Here is a 27,500-nt window from a genome sequence, read left to right on the forward strand (position 1 = left end):
TTCATAGTGAGAACACAGACACCAGCAGACCACAGGTGTTCATAGTGAGAACACAGACACCTGCAGACCACAGGTGTTCATAGTGAGAACACAGACACCAGCAGACCACAGGTGTTCATAGTGAGAACACAGACACCTGCAGACCACAGGTGTTCATAGTGAGAACACAGACACCTGCAGACCACAGGTGTTCATAGTGAGAACACAGACACCTGCAGACCACAGGTGTTCATAGTGAGAACACAGACACCAGCAGACCACAGGTGTTCATAGTGAGAACACAGACACCAGCAGACCACAGGTGTTCATAGTGAGAACACAGACACCTGCAGACCACAGGTGTCTGTGTTCCACCTTTCATAAATCTCTTTAAAAGGGTATTAAGGAAAGGTGATTTGTGTTTGAAAGGTATAAAATCCTGCTTCCTGAACCGGCTTCCGATCCTTGGTTCTCTCCATTGTATTATTTAATAAATCGCAAAAAACTATCGTAAAATTGAGTATATGCAAAAAATCGTTAAGCGCGTTGATTGACAGGTTGACACACGAATGGACGAGGTGGTAAATGATAGGTTGAAGATAGATAGATAGAACAGAGATTGAAGATAGATAGATAGAACAGAGATTGAAGATAGATAGATAGAACAGAGATTGAAGATAGATAGATAGAACAGAGAGGTCGGGGTCGTTGACAACTGCGGGGATGAAGAGTGTTAATATGTGTAAATTGTAAACAATTATTATATGATTTAGTCTTCATTTAGTTTACACTTAAAATGTTTAGTGTTAGTTTTACTAATACTGTTGTCATTACTAATGCACCGTGCTGCATCACACATTGTGAACTAAATGTTGTATTATTTGTATACAATTATAATTTTGAGTTCCACTGCTTCCAGGATTCGAACGATTTGTTCCAGTTATGACTAAAACTTCTGAGTCTGATAGCCATCATTAAAATATGATCCTTATGAGGAGAATCTGTAAGAACTAAAAACCTGTTTTCTCTATTGATGAGTACACGACCATGGACAAAACCACTAAGATGGTAATTGAAAGATGTGATGAACTTAAAGGTGAAGATGTATTCCAGGTTGGGGAAATGTTCCAACAGGAGGAGCAAAGGTGTTAAAGGTGTGGGTAGTGAGGTACCACTAACCTGAGCCTTGTATACATGTATGATGGCTCGTCATGCCAGCCTGGTGAAATAGGTGTCAAATATTGGATAGTGAAGTATATGAAGTGTGTGGTGGGTAATCAGAAGTCTGTCTCTCTTCTGTGTGTGTGTGTATGTGTGTGTCTATATGTCTCTGTCTGTCTGTCTCTCTGTCTGTCTCTCTGTCTGTCTGTCTGTCTCTCTGTCTCTCTGTCTGTCTGTCTCTCTGTCTCTGTCTCTCTGTGTCTCTCTCTGTCTCTGTCTCTCTCTGTCTCTGTCTCTGTCTCTGTCTCTCTCTGTCTCTCTCTGTCTCTGTCTCTCTGTCTCTCTGTCTCTGTCTGTCTGTCTGTGTCTGTCTGTCTCTCTCTCTCTCTCTCTCTCTCTCTCTCTCTCTCTCTCTCTCTCTCTCTCTCTCTCTCTCTCTCTCTCTCTCTCTCTCTCTCTCTCTCTCTCTCTCTCTCTCTCTCTCTCTCCCTCTCCCTTACAATTTTCCTCTTCGATCCTCTCTCTCATTACACATTCTCCCTTCGTCTGCCAATCACCCGAATCACCTGGAAATCAGGGAAAGGATAATTCTATCATTTCTGTTCCTATCTCTGTGTCTCGTATTTTGATTTTCCGTCTTATTTCACTTTTATTTCCTTTCGCGTCTACTCTTCTGCCCCCTTTTCCGTCACTTTGTTTATCTTTTCCTTTATTATCTCAGGATGCTGTCATGGGCTTGGGTAATGGTGTGGGTCTTTAGTTGAGTCTCCTCTCTTGCCTTATATTGGCTCCTTCTCGCACTGTTGTCTTCAGTACGGTGTGTTGACAGCCTCGTACACGGTGATGACAGCCTCGTACACGGTGATGACAGCCTCGTACACGGTGATGACAGCCTCGTACACGGTGATGACAGCCTCGTACACGGTGATGACAGCCTCGTACACGGTGATGACAGCCTCGTACACGGTGATGACAGCCTCGTACACGGTGATGACAGCCTCGTACACGGTGATGACAGCCTCGTACACGGTGATGACAGCCTCGTACACGGTGATGACAACCTCGTACATGGTGATGACAGCCTCGTACACGGTGATGACAGCCTCGTACACGGTGATGACAGCCTCGTACACGGTGATGACAGCCTCGTACACGGTGATGACAGCCTCGTACACGGTGATGACAGCCTCGTACACGGTGATGACAGCCTCGTACACGGTGATGACAGCCTCGTACACGGTGATGACAGCCTCGTACACGGTGATGACAGCCTCGTACACGGTGATGACAGCCTCGTACACTGTATAATCACAGCCTCGTACACCGTATAATCACAGCCTCGTACACCGTATAACCACAGCCTCGTACACCGTATAATCACAGCCTCGTACACCGTATAATCACAGCCTCGTACACCGTATAATCACAGCCTCGTACACCGTATAATCACAGCCTCGTACACCGTATAATCACAGCCTCGTACACCGTATAATCACAGCCTCGTACACCGTATAATCACAGCCTCGTACACTGTATAATCACAGCCTCGTACACTGTATAATCACAGCCTCGTACACCGTATAATCACAGCCGTATAAAATAAAGCTCCACACATCAGCCGTAAACAACACGGAGAGAGAGAGAGAAACAACAGAATTAAACAATCCTAAACAACAAACCTCGCAACACCAGGTGTAAACAAATCCCGAGAGATAAAGAGCGAAGGAAGATAAACAAACGTATAAAAAAATGGAGACTAACAAAACAGGAGTGGGAATGGCGGGAGGAATGAATAGTGGGGGACGAGTCGTGGGCGGTGGAGACTATTGGCAGTCCTCCACAAATGGAACTGTCTTGTTGTGGGGGGAGAGGGGGAGGAGGGGGGAGGAACATGGAAGGGGGAAGGGGGGGACTTAAGGGGTGATCACGCGGGAGGGAGAAGGGGTGGGGGGGGGGGGTGGTTACAGCCCCACACAGGGAGGGGGAACGTGAGAATAATGGCTGGTACTTGTCCTCCACAGACTGAGGACATGGTCACCATCATAGTAACCTGTGGGGGAATATGGTGAGATGGAGAGGGGGGGGGAGCGTGCAGGGAGAGGGAGTGAGGGTGAGTGGGAATATGGGGAGAGGACTGTGTGGGGGAGAAGGATAGATGGGTGGTGGGGGAGACAGGGAGAGAGAGCAGATTGAATGTAGAGAAATACTCAAATAAAAGTCAATTTTACAGTAATTACTGACAGCCACCACCGACAGCTTCTCCCCAAGCGGCTCCCATCCACCCCATCAAGTCTCTCCCCCACCTCCCCTCCCCTCCCCTCCCCTCCTTCCCCACCTCCCCTCCCCCTTCTCCCCTTCCCGTCACTAGCGACAGGCCTGTCACAATGGTACCAATGTTCCCGAACTTAACTAACTTACCGTTTATCAGAACTTCCTGAAACATCGATTAAAAAAATATATTTTTTGCGGAATTCATTTGTGAAAAACTATACAGAAATTCTCTATTCTGGCCATGATGGTGTTGTTCTTGGTGCCGCTATTCGTGCCGGAGCCGGAATTGTTATCCGGACTTGTGTTAAACATGTCCAGGACGCGTCCTCTCGCGTGAGGAATGTAATATGACCCCAGGGCGTGTTGCTGCTGCTCCTGCTGCTTGCTTGCTTTTACTGCTTGGTGCTGCTCCTGATTTCTGCTGCTGCTGCTGCTGCTGCTGCTGCTGCGTGCTTTTACTGCTTGCTGCTGCTCCTGATTTCTGCTGTTTCTGCTGCTGGTGCTGCTGCTGCTTGGTGCTGCTCCTTATTTCTGCTGCTTCTGCTGCTGGTGCTGCTGCTGCTTGGTGCTGCTGCTGATTTCTGCTGATGGTGCTGCTGCTGATTTCTGCTGCTGCTGCTTGGTGCTGCTGCTGATTTCTGCTGCTGCTGCTACAGCTGCTACGTAACGGGCCGTCTTTCTGGAGCAGGTGAGCCTTGTGCTGAAGCAACTGTGCGGTTCGCTGCACAGTTCTGAGCTGTGCATTTCGGGCCTGTTTGTGTGCTGTTTTCTGTTGTATCTGACGTGCGGGTTGGCCTGGTCTCCGGCGGGTCTTCCTCACCGGTGTGGTATTTTCAGGCCACAGTTGTCTGTCCCATGCTTAGGCGTTCAGACCTCGTACCAGAGAGAGAGACAGTCCCAAGGTCTCTCATCAGACCTCGAACGGAGGATTATGGCTGGATCGTCTGGATTTGTCCTACTTATTGGCCTTGTGTTAGAAGCAATATCTTAACGTGAGTTTAAGTGATCATCTGAGACAGACAGACAGACACAAGAGTCCCAATAAATCAGGTAAGTTAGCCCACCAGTCAGCCCAGTCAGATAGCAACTCAGTCGCTTTCATCTGACTCAAAACACCCCTTTGATACGGCCGGTAAAACTGACCAGTGATAAGCCGTATTTTTATTTACCTTTTCAAATAATTTTTTTGTTGCGAATGGAAGACTCTGGAAGAGTCTGTTATCTCTTCTCCTGAATTCTCTTCCCTTCTTCCGTGTCTGTGCCGAGTCTGGCGAGTGAAACACCCTGAAGACTCTAAGATTCTTAATTAGTGTTTCACTCTAGGAATATCGAGTTCTCAAGTCGGCTTTTGGTTCTGCGCATGCGCGAGGCGGTGACAACTTGTAGGTGTGTACTTACCTAGTTGTGCGGGTGGGGATGACTCGAGCTCTTACTTCCGGGTCCCGATTTTTTGGATGCCGGTTTGATGAATAGGGTCGACTATGATGTTACTTGAACTATTGCATAACTACTGCAATTATTATGATATTGCGTAACTGTCGACTATAATGTTATTGCACTCAGTGTGTTTTGTAGCTTGCACAGTGTGCTGGCGTGCAGGAAAGCATAGTGTGCTGGCGTGGAAGACTAATGATAGTGCCAGGAAGACTAACAGCACTGTCTGGGAGACTGGAAGACTTACGTCAATGCCTGAGACACTGGAAGACTAACAACACCTGGAAGGCTGACAACACCTCCTGGAAGACTAACAACAGCGCCTGGAAGACTGACAACAGCGCCTGGAAGACTGACAACAGCGCCTGGAAGACTAACAACAGCACCTGGAAGACTGACAACAGCGCCTGGAAGACTAACAACAGCACCTGGAAGACTGACAACAGCGCCTGGAAGACTAACAACACCGCCTGGAAGACTAACAACACCGCCTGGAAGACTAACAACACCGCCTGGAAGACTAACAACAGCACCTGGAAGACTGACAACACCTCCTTGAAGACTAACAACACCGCCTGGAAGACTAACAACACCGCCTGGAAGACTAACAACACCGCCTGGAAGACTAACAACACCGCCTGGAAGACTAACAACACCGCCTGGAAGACTAACAACACCGCCTGGAAGACTAACAACACCGCCTGGAAGACTGACAACACCTCCTTGAAGACTAACAACACCGCCTGAAAGACTAACAACACCGCCTGGAAGACTAACAACACCGCCTGGAAGACTGACAACACCTCCTGGAAGACTAACAACACCGCCTGGAAGACTAACAACAGCACCTGGAAGACTAACAACACCTCCTGGAAGACTAACAACACCGCCTGGAAGACTAACAACAGCACCTGGAAGACTAACAACACCGCCTGGAAGACTAACAACACCTCCTGGAAGACTAACAACACCGCCTGGAAGACTAACAACACCTCCTGGAAGACTAACAACACCGCCTGGAAGACTAACAACACCGCCTGGAAGACTAACAACACCGCCTGGAAGACTAACAACACCGCCTGGAAGACTGACAATACCTCCTGGAAGACTAACAACACCGCCTGGAAGACTAACAACAGCACCTGGAAGACTAACAACACCGCCTGGAAGACTAACAACACCTCCTGGAAGACTAACAACACCGCCTGGAAGACTAACAACACCTCCTGGAAGACTAACAACACCGCCTGGAAGACTAACAACACCGCCTGGAAGACTAACAATACCTCCTGGAAGACTAACAACACCGCCTGGAAGACTGACAACACCTCCTGGAAGACTAACAACACCTCCTGGAAGACTAACAACACCTCCTGGAAGACTAACAACAGAGGGAAGCAAACAGTCGCTGCGGCTGGATTCCCGTGATTGTGTTTGTTCTATTTGTTTAGCTTCATTACGAGAGGAAGTGGCAGCGACACTCAGCTCATTGGCTGTACAGAAGCTCCTGGATGCCTCTCCCTCTCTCCCTCCTTCCCTATCCTGTGTCTTTATCCCCCCTTTCTCTCTCTCTCTCTCTCTCTCTCTCTCTCTCTCTCTCTCTCTCTCTCTCTCTCTCTCTCTCTCTCTCTCTCTCTCTCTCTCTCTCTCTCTCTCTCTCGTTCTCTCCATCTCTTCTGTTTTCCCTGCACAAAAAATATGAAATATTTCTTATTTTTTTTCAGCACATTTTTTTTCTCCTGTTTGAAAATTGTAATGTAATCATTCCTCGCTCTTTCTCTTCCCCTCCTCTTCCCCACCACTTACCTCCTCCTCTTACCCTACCCTCCCCCTCTTCTTCCCTACCCCTCCTCTTCTTCCCCCTACCCTCCTCCTGTTCTCCTACCCTCTTCTTCCCCCTACTTTCTTCTCCCCCAACTATCTTTTCTCCCCAACCTTCCCTTCCGAGTCTCTCTATATCTCTATCTCTCTGATGCTGGCTTCCCCCCTCACTCTCCCTGCCTCAACTCGGGCGTCATTCACCGTGTAAATCTCTTGCCAATATTCCCCACTCCCTGACACCCCCTTGACGGACGCCTCCATCATCTCCGCTGCCTGGAAGAGTGGTGGGAGAGCGGACGCCACTCTCACCCTGACCTGGGAGGATGAGGGACCCTTGCAGCCCTGACCCCATGCTGCTCCCTGTCTTGGGAGTAGGTATGGCGGGGAGTGGACGTCGGCCCTGACTCCTGCTCCTCCTCATCAACACACCAACGCCTCAAACGAACACGTCAATACATCAAGGCTTGAGACGAAGACATCATTGTGCCTTTAGCTACTAGGTCGTAGAGACCTGTCGGCGCAGCATCTCTCGTCGTGGTCAGAGTTATCTCCAGCGTGTGAAATTAAGTCAAGCGACTATCTTGAGGTTATCTTGAGATGATTTCGGGGCTTTAGTGTCCCCGCGGCCCGGTCCTCGACCAGGCCTCCACCCCCAAGAAGCAGCCCGTGACAGCTGACTAACACCCAGGTACCTATTTTACTGCTAGGTAAAAGGGGCATAGGGTGAAAGAAACTCTGACCATTGTTTCTCGCCGGCGCCTGGGATCGAACCCAGGACCACAGGATCACAAGTCCAGCGTGCTGTCCGCTCGACCGACCGGCTCCCACCGACTATATGAAGGTTCTGGTACACAGTTGACTCCAGCTTCATGCTGTATAACCTGATTGTAACGTAACATCAAGTTTATTCTTGATGGTAAAGAAAATAATAAAATTGTTAAATAACTTTCTAAGGAAAGGTTTCAAATCAGGTAAAGATTTCAAATATAGTACTTCACTTATTGTTAACATTACAACACCAAATATCCATTCCTGGTGAATCCTATTGAAAATAGAGAGAGAGAGAGAGAGAGAGAGAGAGAGAGAGAGAGAGAGAGAGAGAGAGAGAGAGAGAGAGAGAGAGAGAGAGAGAGAGAGAGAGAGAGAGAGAGAGAGAGAGAGAGAGAGAGAGAGAGAGAGAGAGAGAGAGAGAGAGAGAGCGGCCATAACAGAGGGTTATACTAGTGTCTAGTGGTGCAGAGAGCTCTCCCACAGGTACTACTGACACACAGGACCACTGCCACAAAGCCACAGCTCCTGAGCCAAGGTACCAACCTAATTAACCGTGTCGAGGAAGTTTTCAACCGGCACTCCGTCGCGCACACAAACTCCAGCCTCCATTAAACCTCCTGGAAAGCACGTCCCTTCAACTTTGCCTCGAGAGACAGGTACAAGAATGTATTCACAAACTGCAGGGTAACAAAGACAACACAAAAAATCTAAACTATAAAGCGAGCTTCCTTTGTTGCTGAAGAAAATCTAGTGCAGGAAACATAGGGATCTGAGACACAGAGAGAGAGAGAGAGAATGGAGTTCCAGTAATGCTCTCCCTCACTCTGCACCAGACTTGCTGTAAAGCTTCTGCAGTATTGCAAGGAGATATTTTTTTTCCAAATATACTTGTGCGACTTTTGCGACTTTTGCGACTTTTGCGACTTTTGCGACTTCACGATAAACAAGTGTTTTGCATATTCTGGGACTCGAACTGAGCGCTTCACAGAGGAAGGAAGGAGAGAAAGGGAGCGAGGAGAGCCAGTGTTGAGTGAAACGAGTTATAAATAAATCACTCTACACCGCAGGAAAATGTAGAAGTGTGTGTGTGTGTGTGCATGAGCAGCGTAGTGTAGACAGCGCGACACAGCGACAATGGAGTATGGATTTTGCTATTCTCTTCCTAGAGACGCGGATATACGCTGTGTTTGCGCGTGCGCGCGCGTGTGTGTGTACTCACCTAATTGTGCTTGCGGGGGATGAGCTCTGGCTCTTTGGTCCCGCCTCTCAACTGTCAATCTACTGATGTACAGATTCCTGAGCCTACTGGGCTCTATTATATATCTACATTTGAAACTGTGTGTGTGTGTGTGTGTGTGTGTGTGTGTGTGTGTGTGTGTGTGTGTGTGGTGTGTGTGTGTGTGTGTGTGTGTGTGTGTGTGTGTGTGTGTGCAGGATCCAGATGTTATAGTTCTTGGACCTCGCTTTTCTAATTGTCAGTTGTTTTATGTATTGTATCCCAACCTAGTTTTCTCTATCGTATATGCTGCATATCTCTCTCTCTCTCTCTCTCTCTCTCTCTCTCTCTCTCTCTCTCTCTCTCTCTCTCTCTCTCTCTCTCTCTCTCTCTCTCTCTCTCTCTCTCTCTCTCTCTCTCTCTCTCTCTCTCTCTGTCTCTCTCTCTTTCTCAGACACACACACACCATTTTCTGGGGCCATTTTCACGAAGCAGTTACGCAAGTACTTACGAACCTGTACATCTTTTCTCAATCTTTGGCATCTTTGTTTACAATAATTAAACAGTTAATGAGCTCCGAAGCACCAGAGGCTGTTTATAACAATAACAACAGCTGATTGGCAAGTTTTCATACTTGTAAACTGTTTAACAAATGTAACCAAAGCCATCAAAGATTGAGGAAAGATGTAACATTCGTAAGTGCTTGCGTAACTGCTTCGTGAATCTGGCCCCTTGGCATGCTACTTGCTCCGTCAAATTAGTGTTAAACTTTGAACTCTCAGTCTGCCTAGTGACGAGAACCACATGCTAGTCACCATAAGCTAGTATATCACACTAGCATTTTTAGGCAGTTCCAGTTTTTACCCATGATTTCTTGTGGACTCTCCCGGTCGTGTTCATGTGTGGACTCAGCGTCTCTAAGCGTGTGGCAAGCGCTTCTTCATAGCCTTCAAAGATCAAGAATAAAAGAGCACCTTTCCCAGAAACTCTCAGATGTCTGGTGAGTTTGTTAAAGCTTATGAGAACATATTCCAACTTGTACGTGAGAGAGAGAGAGAGAGAGAGAGAGAGAGAGAGAGAGAGAGAGAGGGAGAGAGAGAGAGAGAGAGAGAGAGAGAGAGAGAGAGAGAGAGAGAGAGAGAGAGAGAGAGAGAGAGAGAGAGAGAGAGAGAGAGAGAGAGAGAGAGAGAGAGGGAGAGACTGGGTCTAACTTTTCTGAAGTGGTTATTCAACAGGTTGTAGTTCTCCATCTCCTTAAAACACTATCTAGGCAAGGCAATCTACAGAAATAAGATCAGCCCAAGATTATTACATAGTTGTGTGGACCTGCTTGTTCCGTCTCTCTCTCTCTCTCTCTCTCTCTCGCTCTCTCGTACCAACTCTGCCTATCGCAAGGAAATTGGCTCTGGCTATTGAAGATGCTATTCCAGTACACAACGAGAAGAGTCGTTTAGTGGTTGGGTGACTACAAACCAGTGTTGCTCGTTTCAGTTACTGTCAAAATTCTCGAGAGATTAATCTGAGAAAATACAAATTTTGTTTTACCATTATCGGCTGCTATGTGGAGGACAATATGCTTTTGAGCAAGATCGTTCTGCTGCTTGAACTCTCCAGTTAAAAATGTTGGACGGTGGCAGATCCGTTCTCTTCTACCTGTAAATCTTTATCTAGTTGTATTTGTCATTCTATGTACTGCTTCTTCTTCCTCCTTCTGTACTATTCTTCTCCTTGTAAGCTTTCATTTATCTTATTTTCCTTAATTCCCCCGCCACGCACCTCCCTTTGTTACAGTGTTCGTGTGTGCACATGCGCGCGGACGCATGCAGCATACGATACTACGATAACCTACAAGAGTTGTTGTTGTTGTTATAGATTCAGCTACTCAGAACAAGTACCAAGTAGCACGGGCTATGGTGAGCCCGTAGTAGACTTACCCGGCACAGGAGCGGGGCTGTACCACCTACAAGAGCCTCCGCTAACCTACATACGCTCCTCAGGACCAACAAAACAACCATCGTTACCTAGAAATTGGCTCTTTTTCTGGGAGCAAAGATTAATTATGAGTCAATATTTACAGCAAGGGAAGGCTCAACTTGGGCCTTGAAAGCACGGGGGCTTGTGATTAATGATAAAGTTATCTCTGCTGCTTCTTTCACACACGTTGGAGGCTGAGGGTGTTAAAGAGGTACACTTAGAGAGTGTAGGCTGTGTTGTGTGTGTGTCCTGGAGCACCGTAGTGATGTAGGGGAGTGTACTGTGACGCCAGCGTCGCGAAATTGACATAATGTCTCATTTTCGGCTCGGTTGACATAATGTCTCATTTTCGACTCGTGGCTCCTCTGATCCCGCCAAACACACAGCGAAACTACGACGCTGCTACAACGTTCGAACAAGATTTAAACACCTCCTAACAAGTTTCAACAACCAATATAGCAAGTTGTAACAACATTCTACTACGTCAAAAACACGTTAAGCCAAGATGTAACAACTTTATTACAAGTTGTAACAAGCGGAAAATAGGGTCAGTTACGGTTTGTGTTTCCAGGGTATATAGGTTAGGATACAGCACGTTAGTACGACGATTTCTAGACGTTGTAAACGCCGGCAAGAACGGGCTGGGTGGTGACGATAGCGGAAGCGGTTGATGGAGAGGCTTGAGCGAATGTGCGAAGCTGTTATCTTGCTGTCCTTGTGATGGAGTCTTACAAAATTATGGAAATGAATGGAGGACGTCAGGTTTGCGCTGAATATGCTAATTTTCTGCGCCAGCTTTTTCGCTCCAAGCCATTCGCGAATTTCCAAAGAGACTTGACTAAGCGCAGTGGTGGGTTGGTTGTGTGTCTGGTGGAGCCAGTGGTGGGTTGGTTGTGGGACTGGTGGGGCCAGTGGTGGGTTGTGTGTCTGGTGGGGCCAGTGGTGGGTTGGTTGTGTGACTGGTGGGGCCAGTGGTGGGTTGGTTGTGTGACTGGTGGGGCCAGTGGTGGGTGGGTTGTGGGTCTGGTGGGGCCAGTGGTGGGTTGTGTGTCTGGTGGGACCAGTGGTGGGTTGGTTGTGTGACTGGTGGGGCCAGTGGTGGGTTGTGTGACTGGTGGGGCCAGTGGTGGGTTGTGTGTCTGGTGGGACCAGTGGTGGGTTGGTTGTGTGACTGGTGGGGCCAGTGGTGGGTTGTGTGACTGGTGGGGCCAGTGGTGGGTTGTGGGACTGGTGGGGCCAGTGGTGGGTTGTGTGTCTGGTGGGGCCAGTGGTGGGTTGGTTGTGTGACTGGTGGGGCCAGTGGTGGGTTGTGGGACTGGTGGGGCCAGTGGTGGGTTGTGTGTCTGGTGGGGCCAGTGGTGGGTTGTGGGACTGGTGGGGCCAGTGGTGGGTTGTGTGTCTGGTGGGGCCAGTGGTGGGTTGTGTGACTGGTGGGGCCAGTGGTGGGTTGGTTGTGTGTCTGGTGGGGCCAGTGGTGGGTTGTGGGACTGGTGGGGCCAGTGGTGGGTTGTGTGTCTGGTGGGGCCAGTGGTGGGTTGGTTGTGTGACTGGTGGGGCCAGTGGTGGGTTGGTTGTGTGACTGGTGGGGCCAGTGGTGGGTGGGTTGTGGGTCTGGTGGGGCCAGTGGTGGGTTGTGTGTCTGGTGGGACCAGTGGTGGGTTGGTTGTGTGACTGGTGGGGCCAGTGGTGGGTTGGTTGTGTGACTGGTGGGGCCAGTGGTGGGTTGTGGGACTGGTGGGGCCAGTGGTGGGTTGTGTGTCTGGTGGGGCCAGTGGTGGGTTGGTTGTGTGACTGGTGGGGCCAGTGGTGGGTTGTGGGACTGGTGGGGCCAGTGGTGGGTTGTGTGTCTGGTGGGGCCAGTGGTGGGTTGTGGGACTGGTGGGGCCAGTGGTGGGTTGTGTGTCTGGTGGGGCCAGTGGTGGGTTGTGGGACTGGTGGGGCCAGTGGTGGGTTGGGTGTCTGGTGGGGCCAGTGGTGGGTTGGTTGTGTGTCTGGTGGGGCCAGTGGTGGGTTGGGTGTCTGGTGGGGCCAGTGGTGGGTTGGTTGTGTGTCTGGTGGGACCAGTGGTGGGTTGGTTGTGTGTCTGGTGGGACCAGTGGTGGGTTGGTTGTGTGTCTGGTGGGACCAGTGGTGGGTTGGTTGTGTGTCTGGTGGGACCAGTGGTGGGTTGGTTGTCACACACCTTCGCTGATCTTCAGGTCGTTAGTACGGGGGTTGAGAATGACCATTACCATCATCTTGACAGTCCCCACTGCTGCTGCTGCTAGGACTAATATCCAATCCTACTAGTTGGTGATATCTAATAGTTTTACCGTAGAGGAAAGATCTCCTTCACCCATCTTCATCCTCACCTTTCACTGGTAGTCTCGGGTGAAGATTGTGTTGTAAGAGGACAGTTCCGTCCCGACCATTACCATGATGTGTGGATGGAGGTCACTCGCCGTTACTTACAGCTCTACTCTTCTGTTTGTGGAAGTTCCGGCAGCCCGCAGCCCAGTCTGGAGGAAGGAGTGCGGGGGGAGTATGTTGTTGTTGTTGTTTAAGATTCGCTATCAGGAACACAAAGTTCCAGGTAGCACGGGCTATGGTGAGCCCGTAGTGGGTTTATAGCGGGGGGAGTAGTGTGTGTTGATGTGGTCACTTCGTCTCTCTCAGATGTTACAAGTGGCTGGGCCGAGCAAACTATTGTGCTATGATAGAGGCTCTTCTGCCTAACTTGTCATCAGAGCCTCTTGCATTTCATGTATACACGTCTTATTCTGTTCCATTGCTGTTCTCCTTAGATGTGTCGTGGCTAATGTTTGTTTCTTGGTATGTCCCTTGGTCTCTAAATGACATCTGATACTATTATGCACTTCACGTTGGCTCTGTCTTAATAGGTCTCCTTCACTTGTCAGTGACGTCTCCAGAAACCTCGCGTTATCCCTCACCAGTATTCTGTTTACCTGCTTCGTTCAGGCCGGAAGCTGGTCAGGATTTCAACCACCTCTTTCCAGTCTCCTCGCCTATTGGGCTATTTGTCTACCTCTGACTCGACTTGAGAATGGTCCAGGACGGACCGAAACGTCGTCGTCCCTTCACCATCTAGTGTGTGGTCTGGTCAACATACTTCAGCCACGTTATTGTGACTCATCGTCTACCTCTGACTCTATGGCGCATTGTAAGTTACCCTTAATTTCTCACCTTTTGAACTGCTCTAATGAGTTTAAACAAATCCTTGCATCTTAAAGAATGAATCGTTGATTGTATGATCTTGTTCTTAGATAATCTCTCATAAGCTTAATTTGGTTAATTCTCTCCTACGGTGCTGGGCGGTTGGTGAGTGAGGAAAGAACAGTTGAACCGGCCTAATCTAACCTAAATCCCACATACTAATGTGTATATCCAACTGTTGACATAACAAATGCATGTAGAGACAAGTGTGGCGCTCACATCCTCATGGAGGTAACAATTGAGAGCGTTCAGTGGGGTGTTTTGAACGAGGAATGTTCATCGGGGAGTGTTCAGTGTTCACTGAGGTGTGTTCAGTGTGGGAGTTTTCACTGGGAGACTTCAACAATGAATTAGCAAAGGGAAAGGACTCGATATCAGTGATCTGAGGCGAGTACTTTGTTCAATCGTACAGACATTTAGTCGGTTTAATTTACACACACACACACACACACACACACACACACACACACACACACACACATTCCTGAGCCCAATAGGCTCAGGAATCTGTACACATGTTGATTGACGGTTGAGAGGCGGGACCAAAGAGCCAGAGCTCAACCCCCACAAACACAACTAGGTGAGTACAACTAGGTGAATACACACACACACACACACACACACACACACACACACACACACACACACACACACACACACACACACACACACACACACCCACACACACACACACACACACACACACACACACACACACCCACACACAGAACTGAACCAAACAAAAATAACCCTCCCTGTCTCTCTCCAGCGGGCCTTGTGTGCATAATGGAGGTGAAGAAGAAAAGTTATCAGATTGCTTCCATAATTAAGGACTTATCCTCGAGTTTTAAGTGTTTTAATTTGGCGCAATATGAATGGTGATGCCCCGCGCTGGCCCAGAGACTGGAGGCGTGAACACTATAACAGTCACCTCTGACACCTAACACAGCCTGACTTAAACTAGCCTAACTTAACAAGCCCCTCTGAAACTTGATCTTTAACACATAAATGTTTAACGATTTGTTGCCATTTGTGGTTGAGGCGGAACCAGTTGGTTGAAACTCAACCTCCTCAAGCAAAATTTAGATGAGCACAGTTGGGTCATTAACTCACCTCTCCTCCCCCCTCCCGCCCACACACACACACACACACACACACACACACACACACACACACACACACACACACACACACACACACACACACACACACACACACACACACACACACACACACACACATACACACACACACACATTACTGATACCCGTCATAATCTAGACGTTTGAAGACTATAACCGTCCAATTGAGCCATCAATCCGCACGGTCGTTAACATCGTATCAGCGATGTTCCATCGCTAATACAACATTTTAGAGCCTTTTATTCCATTGAAATTCTGGCAGTAGCTACTGGAAATGTTTGAGAACGTATGGAACAGAAAATGTCTGAGAAAGTTTGGAAAAAAATATTTGAGAAAGTCTGAAAGAGAAAGTTTTTGAGGCAATGTTTTAATGGAAAAATATTATGGCTGTATTCCATGCCAGATGACACTTTGATTTTTATGAGAATAGACAATAGAGAGGACTCAGCAAACCTCCAATCAGATGTAAATCAGGTCTTGCAACGGGCCACAGAAAAGAACATGATGTTTAACGAAGATAAGTTCCCGCTACTGAGCTATGGAAAAAAATTGCCGACACGGAACCACATTCAAAACGCAGTCAAACCGCAAAATAGAAACAAAGCAAATATACAAACTCTTGGAATAATGATGTCGGAAGACCTTGCTCTTAAAGAACACCATAAAGTAGCCGTCACAACTGCAAGAAAAATGAGAGGTTGGAATCAAGAGCTTTCAAACAAGAAACACCAGGACAATGATGTTACTTTTTAAGCTCACTAATGATCTCTAGGGTGGAATAGTGTTGCTTCTAAATCAGTGAGTCAGTACACTAAGCTTGCCGGGATAGAGAATAGTGAGTGAGGCTCGGCATGGGTTAGAGAATAGTGAGAGAGGGAGATGAGGCGTGGAGTAGAGAGTAGTGAGAGAGGGAGGCTTGAGGTAGAGAACAGTGAGGAAGAGAAGAGAATCTCTACTTCCTCATCACAATCGACTTGAGAATGGTCCAGGACGGACCGAAACGTCGTCGTCCCTACACCTTCTAGTGTGTGGTCTGGTCAACAAGAGAAGAGAGGTGTGTGTGTGTAGGGGTAAAGACCACAGGGGACAGAGGGGAGGTGTGCGTGAGGGGACGCGAGGTGTGGGGGTTGAGGAAGGGGTGTCGGCACACGACAGAGCAAGAGTACACCTGGAGGAGGAGGAGTGGTAGAGCAGCGACGGAAGGTTGGTGTGGCGGGAGCGTCGTCAGCCTGTCGTGACAACCACCCTCCACACATGCTGATACTTCACCAGTCTCGTAGAAAATGAAAGGCTGCAGGTGGATAGTTTTTTGAGTGACGACGTGTGTGTGTGTGTGTGTGTGTGTGTGTGTGTGTGTGTGTGTGTGTGTGTGTGTGTGTGTGTGTGTGTGTGTGTGCGTGTGTGCGTGTGTGTGAGATATATGTGCTTTTGCAACCATTTTCTATATTAGCGTCTACCATCTCTCTATCTGGTTCATTTCAGTTGCTCTCAAACCATATACTAACAACGTCATTTTTAACATCACTGTGACTCATTTGCGACACAAGTTTCCATCAGTGTCACATAGTTCTACCCTCTGTTAATTTCCTGGGAACCTTGAATGTCTTGATCATTTCTCATTGATTCCTTGTAATTCGTAAGTTCTACCCTCTGTTATTCTCCTGAGAACCTTGAATGTCTTGATCATTTCTCATTGATTCCTTGTAATTCTGTTACGAACGTCGTTACCTACCAAGAGAATTTTTTCCCGGATTTTGGCTTGCCTTTTGGGTGTCGGGACGACGAATACGTACTTCAGAATTGTCGTCATGTGTCGTGTACTGGCTCCTGAAGCAGCAAGTCCTCCTAAGGTTTTCTAAAGTCAAGAAAACGGTCAATTTAAAGTGTCAATTCCCTATGTACCAGAGGACCTAAAACAGAAAACGGGACAATATGTCAATTTTGCGAGCCGCTTCCATTTTCTTATATGACGATTTTTGGCCTTATATAACGCATACGATCGAAATGCGACGTTCTTTGGAAGCGGACAGGTTACCCGAAGGCTTCCTTCATTTGGTTCTTAAATGGTGTTCTTATGTTTAGCAATGTCTTCTATCCTAGTGACATCCTCCACCTCATGGAAGCCTTTGGCGCTAGGGACCAAGGTCCCCTTCTCTTATTGTTCCTCTTTCATATCAGAATTGTCTATGTTTTTTACTCCCTCATACAACTTATGCAATTTGCATACATTTTATTAAGGAACTATTCAGCAATCACAGTGTGCATGCAACAGTCTTACAGACTGTGTACAGAACGTTATGTGAATAAATCACTCCTTCTTTTGTGTGTAAAAATAATTAAACAACAGCTATTCAAATTATACAACAATCATCTACGTCACACTAGAGGCGCGTTTAAAATCGTCTCTTTGTAAACACTACAGAACTCTACATCAATCTACACATGACGCAACATTGCCAGACAACATTCACATACACGATGCAGCACAAACAGTCTCACCAATCAAAACACGTCACCGATAGTCATACGGGGTGCTAGCTTCCCAGCCCTTCCTCTAGAGTTATCACAATGGACAGAAAATGATGTACTAAATTGGCCGAGCCTAACCTAAACCTAACCTAACCTAAACCTAACCTAACCTAACCTAACCTAACCTAAACCTAACCTAACCTAAACCTAACCTAACCTAACCTAAACCTAACCTAACCTAAACCTAACCTAACCTAAACCTAACCTAACCTAAACCTAACCTAACCTAAACCTAACCTAACCTAACCTAACCTAACCTAACCTAACCTAAACCTAACCTAATCTAAACCTAACCTAACCTAACCTAACCTAACCTAACCTAACCTAAACCTAACCTAACCTAAACCTAACCTAATCTAAACCTAACCTAACCTAACCTAACCTAAACCTAACCTAACCTAACCTAACCTAACCTAACCTAAACCTAACCTAATCTAAACCTAACCTAACCTAACCTAACCTAACCTAACCTAAACCTAACCTAACCTAATCTAAACCTAACCTAACCTAACCTAACCTAACCTAAACCTAACCTAACCTAACCTAACCTAAACCTAACCTAATCTAAACCTAACCTAATCTAAACCTAACCTAACCTAACCTAACCTAAACCTAACCTAACCTAAACCTAACCTAACCTAACCTAACCTAAACCTAACCTAACCTAAACCTAACCTAATCTAAACCTAACCTAACCTAACCTAACCTAAACCTAACCTAACCTAAACCTAACCTAACCTAAACCTAACCTAACCTAAACCTAACCTAACCTAAACCTAACCACATCATCACCTCGATGTATCTTATGTACGAAGTCCTATCTGGTTCTCACATATAAGTTCTCATATATAAGAATATATTTACTCACATTCTTGAATAAAAATACACTACACATACAACAAATGTTCAAGAACATTACAAGTAACAAGCAATGTTCACAAAAACTGCATATAACACAAGCATTAACAACACCCATAACATCACTTAACATCATTGTTTTCAACCCACGCTGGATGAACATTTGCCGCGGCTTAATCATCCCATAAAATCGTCAAAAAACAAGGCATTGTAATGAATAGAAACATTGACAACGGTCCCAAACATCACACGGCAGTGTCAACAACGCTTCAGGTAATCCCCGCCAGGGTGGAACGCACTAAAATAACAAAAGCTCAACAAAAGTCGACTGTTTTATTACTCACAAAATGTTCCAACTGAAATCCTCTTCCTCCAACGTTTCCACGAAAGCTCAATTTATCAATTTTTTTGTTTGTTACGTATTCCTCTTTGCACTCGGCTTCCTTAGTAGATTCCAGAATAAAATAAATAAAATAAATATGTGTGGTGACTTCTGTTACTAATCCCATGACTTTTTTTATCGGTATATGTCTCTCTGTGTCTGTATGTGTCTGTGTATGTTTGTGCTCGTGTCTGTCTGTCCTTGTGTATGTCTGTGTCTGCATAATGATTTGTTATCTTCGTGCTGGTCGCTGTTGTTGCAAAATTTAAACAGACTATTATCCAGATACAATACACATAGAGCTCTGTACAGAGCCCAATTGCATGCAGGACCTGTCATTCAAGCTGGATCACTCACTCAACCTGGAGCAATCACTCAAGCAGGACCAATCACTCAAGCCGTAGCTACTTCAAGATGTTCCCTGGACAATTGTTCCATATCCTCCTAGCCACTTAAGATGTTTCCTGGACAACCGGTTGAGAAGACAAGCTCTGATACACAAGAGCTTTGAAGAGTTCACTTGAGGAATCCTCCGGGATGCGAACCTTAACCCACAATCCATCCCATGATGCTGGCTGAGGTGTCGTCATTATCTCCTCTTGACTCTCGGCTGCATATTTGTCCCGTGGTTAATGGTACTTCCACTCCAGTACCCTAATGTGTTCCAGGTACGTCCTGGAACACATTGGAACTGGAACACGTCCTGTTCCAGGTACGTCCAGGACGTGCCTACCGCAGTACGTCCCTAAACCCTATTTGTCGTTGTTTAATTTTGGACGTGTTGAATGTTTACATTCTTCATTCTCTTTCCCAGGTGCTACTGCTTATATTTCTCCATCCACACACCTTCCATTCCAGTTGTTTCTTCCAGGTAACACTTATCTTTCAGGTAACACTTATCTTTCAGGTAACACTTATCTTCCAGGTAACACTTATCTTCCAGGTAACACTTATCCAGCTAGTTCAGATCCTCTTGCCACCTTCAGCTGCCTCTTCAAAGTTCTGTTGTGTTTCCAACTGTCTCCTCAAGTCTTGCTGCCCTTTCCAGTTGTCTCTTCCAGGTTTTGCTCCTTTCAGTTTTCTCTGCCAGAAGCGGTTCATTCCGCTTTTCTATCTTTTAATCTGTTATAATTCTGTTCTTAGAGCTGTCATTCCATGCTTCTCCAGATGATGGTTCGAACAGACTATCTTCTCCTACCTGTCTCTTCCACGTCTTATATTATCCAGGTAATATATTTCGGGTCGTATATCTTCCAGTCTGTGACTTTCAGCCTGTATCTTCCAGGCTTTAGACTTTCCAGCCTTTATATTCCGAATCCTATATCTTCCAGGTCTTATACCTTCCAGGTCCTATACTTTATAGGTCCTATATCTTTCAGGTCCTACACCTCCCAGCCTATATATTCAAAGTCCTATATCTTCCAGGTCCTTGTACCTTCCAGCCTATATCTTCTAGGTCCTATATCTTTCAACCTGTATCTTCCAGGTACTGTACCCTGTAGCCAGTATCCTGCAGAACTTTTATTTCTCTACCTGGATTTTGTTTTTGATCTGACTGTTACAGGTACTACAAAGACTTCCAAGTGTTACCGCCTTGCATTTGTCTCTTCCAGCGTGTCGTCCTCTTCCAGTCTTGCTCTGTTCCAGTTCCCGTCCATCTCGCTCACTTTTGTCATTATCTTATCCCTTTCCTCCTCACAGCTGACGCCGTCGCCGTCTCTGTTTTATTCTGTGCCGCGTAAATCTTCGCAGATTTTTTTCTTCTGTATCACTTTCTGGCTCGTTTTCCGCCACGCAACACGCCTTCCCCCTTCACGGCACCGGCGTCTTCCAGGACACCAATTTATTTTGTCTCCAGAATACCGGTATATTCCAGGGCGCCGGAATTTTTCCAGGACGCAGGGGACTCTTCAGCGGTGTTATCAGACTCTGCCGGCGTCGCCCCGTCCTGCTGGAAGAGCTCTACGAACTCTTGTTCCGGTTTTTTCTCTATGCACTCCTATGTTTGTCTCTAGAGTGAAGCAGAAATTGCAGTAAGAGAAACAAAATCCCAAAACATAGGCGTTAGACATTAATGGAGATGGAAGAAGAGAAAGATAGATATAAAGGAAGGAAGAGAGGTGGCCAGACCACACACTAGAAGGTGAAGGGACGACGACGTTTCGGTCCGTCCTGGACCATTCTCAAGTCGATTGTGGTAGGTCGACTTGAGAATGGTCCAGGACGGACCGAAACGTCGACGTCCCTTCACCTTCTAGTGTGCGGTCTGGTCAACATTCTTCAGCCACGTTATTGTGACTCCTCGCCTGCACAAGGGAGGTGGCAGGGGAAGGACAGAGGAAGCAGGAGAAAGCAGTTCGCCCTTGCAGGATATGTTAGGGTTGGGGTTGCCCCTGGATTAGACACAGAACCACTATCCCAGGGGCGTCGCCCTAGAACATACAGGGCGGAAACCTCAGAACTCCAGGGGGCACCGCCTTCAACATTGCTCGACAGAAACCGTGGGGTGAGGGGACCCTTATCACACGGGAAGGAACAGTGTGTTCAGGGGTACAGCTTAAGTGGCTGCTGGTGATAGAACACTTGTCCACGGAGACGAAATCTTAAGTGGCTACAGGGGAAAGGAGATACAGGGGGACGACATTAAGTGGCTAAGGAAAACAGAACAGTTGCTCAGCTTTGCACATCCACTTATGATGAAATACACGAGACAAATCTTTCACATACTAACAGCTCTGACAAGAGAGAGCAAGCTTATCTTAGCAATCATACACACACACACACACACACACACACACACACACACACACACACACACACACACACACACACACACACACACACACACACAATTGTACTGTGTATTGAATTTTGTGTGTGTGGTGTGAGAAAAAAAAGTAGTTAGTAAACAGTTGATTGACAGTTGAGAGGCGGGCCGAAAGCGCAAAGCTCAACCCCCGCAAACACAACTAGGGGAATACTAGGTGAATACACACACACACACACACACACACACACACACACACACACACACACACACACACACACACACACACACACACACACACACACACACACACACACACACACACACATATCGTGTCGACACGGCCCGCCTACAATTATAATTCATTCTATATTTCCCATTTCCAGGAACTCTTCCATTCCCTGCTCCACTCCATCATCTTTACATTCATTTTTTAAGTTGTCTCGTGTCCTGCCAGTTGCACACTGCTCGCTACCACAAGCAAAGATCACATGTTTTATTGATATTCGTATCGCATTCTGCCAGGCTTTAACTCAAATCTGAGTGACTACAAAATTTGTTTTATCCTGAAAATTTCCAGTCTCAAAGTTCTAATCTCTAGAGAAAGAGAAAGTTGGGAGAATGAAGCTCCTTTTTTTTCCATTCATCAAATAATTATGCAAATCTGAATCTGTTCATTCGTCATTTGGTCTTAAATGAGGGAAATTTGATTCATCTTTACTTCCTCCTAACACCCGTCTTTGGACTCCTATACAATCGCGTTTATAAAGTCATCCTAAAGTCTTAACAAACTCATTACTGGCTTCCCTGAGACAAACGTGTGTTATAGAGAGCAGGAATTTACATGATTTGAACCAGTTTCCTTTTCATATCTGGTAACGAGTGTGTGGGGGGGGGGGGATTTCTCTCTCTCTCTCCCTCTCTCTCTCTCTCTCTCTCTCTCTCTCTCTCTCTCTCTCTCTCTCTCTCTCTCTCTCTCTCTCTCTCTCTCTCTCTCTCTCTCTCTCTCTCTCTCTCTCTCTCTCTGTATGTTTTTATCTGTCTCTCACCAGCTGCTGCCTCTCGGTTCCTCTAATCTCTCTCTCTCTCTCTCTCCCACCATCTGCTGCCTCCCAGTAACTTGGACTTACTCTCAACGTTGCCTCATAAGTTCTCTCCATGTGAGGCTCCTCCCACACCCATATTTCATGTTCCTCTTACTCCCACATTCCCTCCACCCCCGTCCCTAAATATTTACATATATTTCGAATACATATGTATACGTTGGAAGCTGTCTTTCTTGTAGACATCTTTTTTGAATATGATGAAAGGGATGAGATCAAGAATTCTACAGTAGAATGAATCTTCTCTACATTCCTTAAGTTCTTCACTTGGGAAGTCAGTTGAAAAATGAACTGTGCAGTGTTCTTTTAACAAAAAAAATATGATCTGACTCTGAAAGATGCGTTTCCCTGAAGCTCTCGCCATCTTCAGAGACAGTGGGTAAGTAGATACAAATCATCTTAAGTTCCAGATCACATAGCTTAGTAAGAGGAGGTGAAAAGACGTGGTTCCCTGTCGATGTTGACTCCAGCAGTAGGAGAGATGTGAGCTGCACATTCTCTTAGTCTTGAGGTATGGTAGGATGGGCCTATAGTTAGCTGTCGAGAGGTGGATAAGTGTGTTTGATAAGTGTGTAATGATTCGTTTAGGACTTGTGTTGCTGTGTCTGTCGATTACTTCGGTGTTGATAGGTTGGATATCTTTGGTCTGGCTGTGTAGATATCCTGACAGATACCATGGCAATGGAAGATTAGACATAGGCAAAGCACTACATGTAAAACCCCTCAACACCTAGTTCACTCTTTGGTAGACGCCATCATCCTGACCATGACAACCCCAGTGCCAGCTGACATGAACATGACAACCCCAGTGCCAGCTGACATGAACATGACAACCCCAGTGCCAGCTGACATGAACATGACAACCCCAGTGCCAGCTGACATGAACATGACAACCCCAGTGCCAGCTGACATGAACATGACAACCCCAGTGCCAGCTGACATGAACATGACAACCCCAGTGCCAGCTGACATGAACATGACAACCCCAGTGCCAGCTGACATGAACATGACAACCCCAGTGCCAGCTGACATGAACATGACAACCCCAGTGCCAGCTGACATGAACATGACAACCCCAGTGCCAGCTGACATGAACATGACAACCCCAGTGCCAGCTGACATGAACGTGACAACCCCAGTGCCAGCTGACATGAACATGACAACCCCAGTGCCAGCTGACATGAACATGACAACCCCAGTGCCAGCTGACATGACAACCCCAGTGCCAGCTGACATGAACATGACAACCCCAGTGCCAGCTGACATGAACGTGACAACCCCAGTGCCAGCTGACATGAGCATGACAACCCCAGTGCCAGCTGACATGAACATGTGAACATGACAACCCCAGTGCCAGGTGACATGAGCATGACAACCCCAGTGCCAGCTGACATGAACATGACAACCCCAGTGCCAGGTGACATGAGCATGACAACCCCAGTGCCAGCTGACATGAGCATGACAACCCCAGTGCCAGGTGACATGCCCATGACAACCCCAGTGCCAGGTGACATGCCCATGACAACCCCAGTGCCAGTTGACATGCCCATGACAACCACAGTGCCAGCTGACATGCCCATGACAACCACAGTGCCAGCTGACATGCCCATGACAACCCCAGTGCCAGCTGACATGCCCATGACAACCACAGTGCCAGCTGACATGAACATGACAACCCCAGTGCCAGGTGACATGAACATGACAACCACAGTGCCAGCTGACATGCCCATGACAACCACGACTTCTGGGAAGAGCAGGAAAAGCATCGCAAATGTCCTAACTTCCACAACAAAAAAAGTCTCATGCAAAGAGTTAATTCCACGCAGGTTTTCAGACCAGAATATATGAATGGCAAGACGCAAATAAAACTCTAGCGAGTTAATTACCGTGAGAGGAAGAGTGTAGTGAAGGTCACGGGGTCATGTACACCAGCCTTGTTGCCCCCACCCGTAGGTTACAGCTGCATGGGAGGGTGAGAGAGTGAGAGGGAGAGTGGGAGGGAGGGTGGGATAGTGAGAGGGTGAGAGGGAGGGTGGGAGGGAGGGTGAGAGGAAGAACGGTAGATAGGAGGAGGAAGAGAGGTAGTCCCAGAGGCAAAATGGGAGGCAGCGGTAGTTTCTCCCACCCTCCAAACAATAGTGATAGTCTCTCCCTCTCCCTCAATAATATAAACAAAACAATTAGTGCCTAAAAATCCTGCTAGGTGGCGGAAGCAGTATAGACTATAGACGCCTCCACACCACTAGCAAGGCTTAACAACCACATGGCATTAACTACCATTCTCAGTTAAGTCTTAAACCAGTGAGACGAGAATTCCTGTTTATTCTTACAGGAGTGTTCCCGACCGTCCAAGTGCATCATTCTTGTGTCTTTGCCGATGTTCTTGTCCTCAGATATCTTCCAAGTGCTATATAATGGTAATGTCTTAACGCTCTCTTCTGATAACGACTTTTATCTTATCTCCTCCGCGGGCCCCAAACCTCTGGCTGGCTTACTGAGTGTTAAGGAAGTTTGGTTTGGGAAACTTGGTTAATAAATCTCATTGTGTAGAGCCTCTGGTGCTTCTCTAACACTGTTGGGCACTGTTGTATAGAGCCTCTGGTGCTTCTCTAACACTGTTGGGCACTGTTGTATAGAGCCTCTGGTGCTTCTCTAACACTGTTGGGCACTGTTGTATAGAGCCTCTGGTGCTTCTCTAACACTGTTGGGCACTGTTGTATAGAGCCTCTGGTGCTTCTCTAACACTGTTGGGCACTGTTGTATAGAGCCTCTAGTGTCGTAACCTGCTGCCTCTACAACAGTCACTAGCTAGGACCGTCCTCGTGTTGATTGACCATTATCCGACTCTGTAATTCTTTCCCGACTCCGGAGGGTTTTACTACATCATGTAGAGAAGCCCGTGTTTTTTCGGGGACGTTTTAGGTACACATTGTATCCTAGTAGAGGAGTTGTCTGTGTCGTGGTGTTACATGTATCCGCCTGGTCAACACATGACAGAGAAGTACACAACCTCCATGCAGAAAGGATTCCATACGGTAGGATCCTGGAGCAGTAAGACACCCCTCTTGTTGGAGACCTGCTCGACCAAACACAAACTGGCACAGGCACGTTACCTCGCCCCCCAGAGTGTACCGTACTAGGGAGGAACTCCGTGATGCGGTAGCTTGTGTTACCGCAATGCGAAGACCTACACATTTCATGCCTTCTTGCGTTTACCCTCGACCATTTAACACAGAGCGAGTTTACTAGCTTAACGTATAGACCGGGGCTAACCCCAGGAGGAAGCCACCGTCTTGCACTTAGTCGGGATTCCCGCCAGCTTGGAGGCTTGACTCGAAGCGCTCACGATTCCCGCCAGCTTGGAGGCTCGACTCGAGGCGCTCACGATTCTCGCCAGCTTGGAGGCTTGACTCGAAGCTCTCGCCAAGACGGTCCTGCCTCGTGGCTTCTGGCGCCCACGAGAGGTCAGCGTTAGGGACGGAGGGAGGGAGGGAGGGGGCTGAGACGAACCCACCGGACCAACACGGCGGAGATTTAATGAGAGTCTGAAGTAACATAATTCGTGCCTCAAGTGTTCATTACGAAGACGTGACCCGAGCCACGGTGAGACAGGTGCCTGGTTAGCCTGCTTGGACAGGGAAGGGGAGAGGGAAGAGAGAAGGAGAAAGAGGAAGAAGAAGAAAAGGAGGTGGAGGACTGAGGGGGAAAGGTTTTGCATGAAGAGGGGCAAAGATATGTAAGATAAAAAACATAGTTGAAGAAGGCTGAGGACGAGGAGGGCCGTGAAGAGAGAGGGGGTATAGTGTGACACTGAGACGTGGTGCCTGTAAGGACGGCTTCCAGTGAGGCTACAGTGCTCACTTGAACCCTCCAGCGTGCGTCTGAAAGGCAGAAGCAGCACTCTAGCTGCTGCAGCTATCTTTAGCCATGTTTTGCTTCACTACAGAAAATGTAAAGTTATACACACTCATCTAGGAGGGTACGACTAGGTGAGTACACACACACACACACACACACACACACACACACACACACACACACACACACACACACACACACACACACACACACACACACACACACACACTCTCTCTCTCTCTCTCTCTCTCTCTCTCTCTCTCTCTCTCTCTCTCTCTCTCTCTCTCTCTCTCTCTCTCTCTCTCTCTCTCTCTCTCTCTCTCACACACACATGCTGGCAAACATGTCTGAAATACTAAACTGTGGCTTCGTTAGCGACGGCTTGAGGCGACCACATAATTCTCTCAAAACCCGAAGAAAAAAATCATGAAAAATGCTGAGAAATAAAGAATTCCGCGAACTAATATGGGCGCCCACTTTCCCTGAGGTTAGTCCAGTGTGTCTCACTTGTGGTCGAGTGACACACATGTTCCTCAGTTGTCGTCGAGTGAGACTTTTTCTTGACTTGAGTTCGAATATGAGACTTGTACTTCATTTGTGGTCGAGTGAGACACTATTTCTTGACTTGTGGTCGAATATGAGACTTGTTCTTCATTTGTGGTCGAGTGAGGCACTTTTTCTTTACCTGTGGTCGAATGAGACATGTATTCTATATCTGAGGTCCATTGAATTTATATTTATGCGGCAAATGAGACTTCTTGTGTGGGGGTGGTATAGCTGTTTCTCAAATGCAATCAGTACGAAATGTTCCTCAGCCATGGACGAACTAAACACATCTTCAGCAGTTTTAAGGGAAGATATATTTTCCCCTGTGGTTGAGTGAGATTTGGTGCTTATATAGTCAGTGAAAACGGGACAGTACGTCACTTTCGTGAGCCGATTTCATTTCAAATTACGTCCATTTTTGGCCATAGCGCGCAGATACGAGCGAAGAGCGACGATATTTTCAAGAGGACGGGTT

At 47.1% G+C, this 27,500-nt stretch overlaps 3 protein-coding genes across 4 annotated transcripts in view; all 3 read left to right on the plus strand.

Moving 5' to 3' along the window:
• LOC123766720 (neural cell adhesion molecule 2-like) overlaps window positions 1-27,500 on the plus strand; it is a 421,201-nt gene that overhangs the window by 54,939 nt on the left and 338,762 nt on the right. The window lies entirely within an intron of this gene.
• LOC123753260 (skin secretory protein xP2-like) lies at window positions 23,388-23,957 on the plus strand. Its single transcript, XM_045735251.2, has one exon. It carries the CDS (start codon window positions 23,388-23,390, stop codon window positions 23,955-23,957), a length of 570 nt encoding a protein of 189 aa, XP_045591207.2.
• Window positions 23,960-27,500, plus strand: part of LOC138353910 (uncharacterized) — a 52,324-nt gene continuing 48,783 nt past the window's right edge. Inside the window, exon 1 of the mRNA XM_069307330.1 lies at window positions 23,960-24,308. Coding sequence (XP_069163431.1) covers window positions 23,960-24,308 — 349 coding nt within the window. The remainder of the gene's footprint in view (window positions 24,309-27,500) is intronic.

Source organism: Procambarus clarkii, chromosome 60 (assembly GCF_040958095.1).
Source record: "Procambarus clarkii isolate CNS0578487 chromosome 60, FALCON_Pclarkii_2.0, whole genome shotgun sequence".
In the NCBI taxonomy this organism is placed as follows: domain Eukaryota; kingdom Metazoa; phylum Arthropoda; class Malacostraca; order Decapoda; family Cambaridae; genus Procambarus; species Procambarus clarkii.